General features: G+C 34.3%; 1 protein-coding gene across 1 annotated transcript; it reads right to left on the bottom strand.

Annotated features, from left to right (window-relative positions):
• Nucleotides 1–3,103: 3,103 nt before the first annotated feature.
• LOC110112662 lies at nt 3,104–3,976 on the bottom strand. The gene has a single exon (XM_020844960.1). The coding sequence runs from the start codon at nt 3,974–3,976 to the stop codon at nt 3,104–3,106; it is 873 nt and encodes a 290-aa protein (XP_020700619.1).
• Between the last annotated feature and the right edge of the window lie 1,044 nt (nt 3,977–5,020).

The following is a 5,020-nucleotide window of genomic DNA, read 5'->3' as shown; positions in this document are numbered from 1 at the left end:
AAAAAGAAGAAAAAACCCCAAAGTTAGCTCAAAGATCCGCTAACTTATTACAATTTCTCTTAATGCAATTAAAAAAAAACAAAGTTCAAATCAAAAATAAAGGAAAACTTATCATTACCTCTTCTTCCTTTATTGAGAGCTTTGTGAATGAGCTTGATGATATTTGCATTGTCACTCTCTATAATGATACCTTTGTAATCATATCTCCATTTATTGATAACATCTTGAATGGATATTATTGCTAGAAGTTCCAGATAATTAATATCCCAATGAATATGAGGATAGACGAAAGCTGCAATCAGCCGACCTTTGTGATCTCTGACTACTACTCCTATACCACCTTTATAAGAAGAATATAAATCCACATCAACATTTATCTTGATCCAATTGGGTGGAGGAGAGTACCAACGATCTTCTAACAGCATAAGCTGATAAGTACTCATCCGGCCCATAGAGGTATAATTGGTAGATTTAGAAGCTCCTACATAAGTAATAGCCTCCGCTGCAATGAAAATTGAGCTTCTTTCCTTCTTACCATGAACTAATTCATTTCTCTCTTTCCAAGTGAGATGAATAGCATTACATTATATATTGGAAATGAAAATATTTTGCTTTTCCAACCAATTTAAAGTATCTTCCTTGGATGAAAAATTGGAATACCAATTCCCCAATTATTTAGATGATGAATAACATCTATAATTTTCAAATAATTACAAACCACATGATCAATATTCTCCTCTACATTGCAACCTCTTGGGCAGTTCACTGTCCTTCCTATTCTTCTATAGGAAAGAAAAGCAAAAGTAGGCAAAGCATCATTTAATACTCTCCACCAGAAATTTTCAGCACGGGCATTCAACATAGAACTCTTTAGCCACTTACATCTATTAGACATAGGGGACTGTTGAACAATATAGTTAGCAGCAATAGAGGTAATAGTTTTACCTGATTCCATATGTGTAAGCTGTAATACTAGATCACTTGTGATTTGAATCATACAAATCAGTTTTATAAGTTCCAGCCCAAAGAATTTCTCCAATTCTGTCATATTCTAGTAACCATCTGTTATAAAATTATCCAGAGAATAGAAATATGTCATATCCACCTGAGAATTAACAAATGTCGGCCATCTATTGAGACTTTTATCAAAAATCCAGATGTCCTCCAGAACATTAACTGATTCGCCATTGGCAATTTCCCACCTCACAATTGGTTTTAGATGTTTGCTCCTGTCTTTAATAACCTTCCATACCACCGAAACAGATCTGTTTATGTTTCCAACACTACAAAAAGAACCGTATTTTGGAAATAATATTTTATGCAATAAAGAATCACCCTCTTTTAAGTATTTCCAAGCTAATTTAGCTCTAAGAGGACCAACTTTGTTGATACAAGAATGTAGCCCCCTACCATCGTTATCAACAGATTCACAAAGTTTTTTCCAGCTCACATAATGTAAGCTTTGCCCATTATTACTTTTATTCCAAATGAAATTACGACATAATTTTTCAATCTCTTCAAGGATTGATTTTGGAATTAAAGAAACAGTAGTATGAAAAGACAGAATGGAAAGAATAACCGATTTAACCAAGGTGATTTTGCCGGCTAGAGACAAAAATTTAGAACCCCAGCTATTCAACTTCTTCATAACATTATCAATAATGAATTAATAAACTGATATGGATAGTCTTCTCAAAGCTAATCTAGTGCCAAGATAACAGAATTTTTTCACTTCTTTATAGCCCAATATGTTTTTAATCTTCCTTTTCATCCTTGTGTTGACAGCTTTACCAAAAAGCAAACCAGATTTAGCTGTATTGACTTTTTGTCCAGTCCAATTGCAATACTTCTTAATGATTTTCTTAATCAACTTCACATTAGTGATTTTAGCTTCAACAAAAATAATTATATCATCATCATATAGGAGATGTGAGATTCTAGGACTATTGCTGCTAACCCGAACACCAATATTTTCCCTCTCCAAAATAGCATTTGAAAGTAGCTGTGAGCAGAGAATAAAAAGATACGGTGATAAGGGACATACTTGTCTAAAGTCACTACTAGCTTCAATCCAATTAAAAGGATTCTCGTTAATTAAAATAGCAAATGAAGGGTTCAACACACAACCCATAATCAGCTTAGAGAAGGATATTGGAAAACCAAAATATTCCAGCACTTTGCAAAGAGTCGGCCACTCCATGGAATCGTAGGCTTGTTCCATGTCTAACTTGATAGAAATCAATACCTTAGTAGCTTTAGAATGTCTGAACTTATGAAAACTCTTGGGCAATAAGAACGTGATCATGAAGCGCCCTTCTTTTGATAAAGGCCGCTTGCTCCAGAGAAATCGGTTTTGGGATAATATTGTTGATCCTGTTGAAAAGAACTTTGGAGATTAATTTATAAACCGTATTACAAAGACTAATAGGTCTGTAATGAGCTGTATATGTTGGATTATTGATTTTGGGAATCAACACAATGTGAGTTTTTTTCCAATTCTTATTCATATCAGCTGTAAGAAGGAATAGTTGAATTGCTTTCCATAAATCAGATTTAATAATGGGCCAGTAACTCTTAAAAAAGAATAAGAAACACCATCTTCTCCTGGAGCTGTGCAATCTGTAGTTCCTTTAAGAGCTTCTTCCACTTCCTCAATTGAAAATTCTTTACAAAGAAGCAATCTATCTTCCTCATCCAGATAATTTCTATTATCCGGCCAACTAGTAAGCATACAAGTTTTTTTAGACCATTTATTTTTGAAATAATGGATCAGAACTTCTTCAATCTCATTTTGATTTTCAAACTAATTCCCCAAATCATCCTTAAAGCTAGAAATGAAATTGACATTTTTCCTAGCACTAGCAAAAGAGTGAAAGAATTTAGAGTTTTGATCACCTTCGGTAATCCACTTCACTTTTGCCCGTTGTTTCCACCAGGTACTTAACCGAGCCGAAGTAGAGTTTAATTTGTCAATTTTGAATTTCAAAAAATAGATTTCATCAGAAGATATCAATCCATTCACAGCTTCCTTCTCTTGAAGTTGTAGAATCTCCCTCTTTAGAATATCCTTCAATTGTTCCAAGTTTTTGTGCTTTGCCTAGCTCTAAAAGTAAAAAGTTTTCAGAGTTCTTCTCATTTTAGTATTAAGGATATCAGAAGGTGAACCAACATCTTTCCTGTTCCAAACGTTATTCACCACAGAATATGATGCCGGGTAAGAAGCCAATATGTTCTCAAATTTGATAGAATTGCTGAGTTTAGGAGACGAACTGCTAAGATTCAAAAGAATAGGACAGTGATCAGATGCGATTCTAGGAAGATGCTTAACCACTAGAAGTTGGTTAGTATTGACAGAGTAAGAGTTAACAATCATCCTATCCAATCTTTCCATGAGCCGGTCCAGCCCTTTCTTATTATTACTCCAAGTAAACATAGGTCCCATGAATTTAAGTTCATAAAGATTATTAGAAGTCATAAAAGACTTCATATCTTTAGGCCCCGTAGACAATAGAAATCTTCTACCTCCCCTCTTCTCTTCTATAGCAAGCAAACAGTTAAAATCCCCATCAATGATTAAAGGAAAATCATTAGAAATGTGAGGTTCTAAACCTTTCCAAAGTTCTCTTCTTTTGTAAACTTGTTTACTTCCATAAGAAGTAGAAATCCTCCATTTACTAATGAGAGGAATATCCAGATCACCTATAATGAATTGTGAAGAGGTATCTATCACATTAAATGAAGCCAACCTGCTCTTCCACATGACCAAAATCCCTCCTGAAAGACCAGCTGAAGGAACATAACAAAATTCCCAACCAATTCCAATTAAAGATTCCACTTCCATATTGTCAATAAAAGACAATTTAGTTTCCAAAAGACCAACAAAAATAACTTTATGATCTTTAACAATCTCCTTAAGGTATAGAGAAGCCTTTTTTTTCTTGGCTCCTCTACAATTCCAAATCACTATGGAATTCATTTTTGGATAAGTGGGGAGAGACTCCCCCCTTTATCCTCATCACCATATGCTCTTCTGTTTCTTGTCATCAATTTTATTGGTCCAAGCCCTTTTAAATGTTTCAAACCCTTCTTCTTAGATGTAGTAGAAATCTCTCCCATATGTTTCTAAACAGCATTGGACAGATTAACATATTTTGTTTTTCTTCTGTAATATCATCCCTGCTGAAATTTTGTTTTTCTGGAAGTATCAATTCTTCATTATTCTCCTCCTCCTTTGAGAGATCTTTAAGGCTTCAAATTTGTTGGCGTTCTGTTTATTATCCTGAGACGGTCTGATAATTGTTTTGGATTTGAAAACATTACCACCATCATGATCTATATCTGAAACTATCAAAGAAGGCTTCATAGCACATGTATCCTCACCCGGTTTATCAGAATTAATTAAATTGAAATCAACCAGATCATTTGTAACTTCAACACGAATTTCTTTTGAACTTTTTCCTTCCTTATTGAAAAATCAAGTTTTGTTAATAGTTCCAGGAATTTTCTTCTTCTTGTTTTCAACCTGAATCCAAGGCCCATTTTCCTTTCCCTTGGATCCATTATCAGCAAAAGCTTTTGAAGCTGTTTCTTACATATTACTGTCTTCAATCAAAATTTCTTCATTAACCTGAATTCCCATATCTGGCTTTGAAGTAATACCTGTTATAACTTTTTTTGAACAATCTTCTTTGACATGTCCAAGCTTTCCACATGTAAAACAAAAGTGGGCAATCTCTCATACTCAATGTTTTGATAAAACTTTCCCAAGTTACCTTCAACCCAAACTCCCAAAGGTAAATTTTCAACAAGTTTAATACGCACACAAACTCTTGCATATTCCCTTCTACTCCATTGGAACATATTCCCATCAATCAAATAAGGAGTACCCACCTTGGAAGCAATTCTACATACGTTAACTTCGTCCCAACATTGAAGAGAGAGGTTGGGCATACGGATCCAGATAGGGACTGTGAGACCTTTAAACGAGGAGGGAGAAAAGGATGTTGTCCATTTATCCATT

The sequence above is a fragment of the Dendrobium catenatum genome, unplaced genomic scaffold (genome assembly GCF_001605985.2).
Source record: "Dendrobium catenatum unplaced genomic scaffold, ASM160598v2 fragScaff_scaffold_716, whole genome shotgun sequence".
Classification (NCBI taxonomy): domain Eukaryota; kingdom Viridiplantae; phylum Streptophyta; class Magnoliopsida; order Asparagales; family Orchidaceae; genus Dendrobium; species Dendrobium catenatum.
Note: the sequence above shows the minus strand (reverse complement) of the source record. Positions and strands in the feature narration are given on the sequence as shown.

What these genes read in the sequence shown, in the direction of transcription:
- LOC110112662 (XM_020844960.1), bottom strand. Translation starts at nt 3,976, where the DNA reads ATGAATTCCATAGTGATTTGGAATTGTAGAGGAGCCAAGAAAAAAAAG.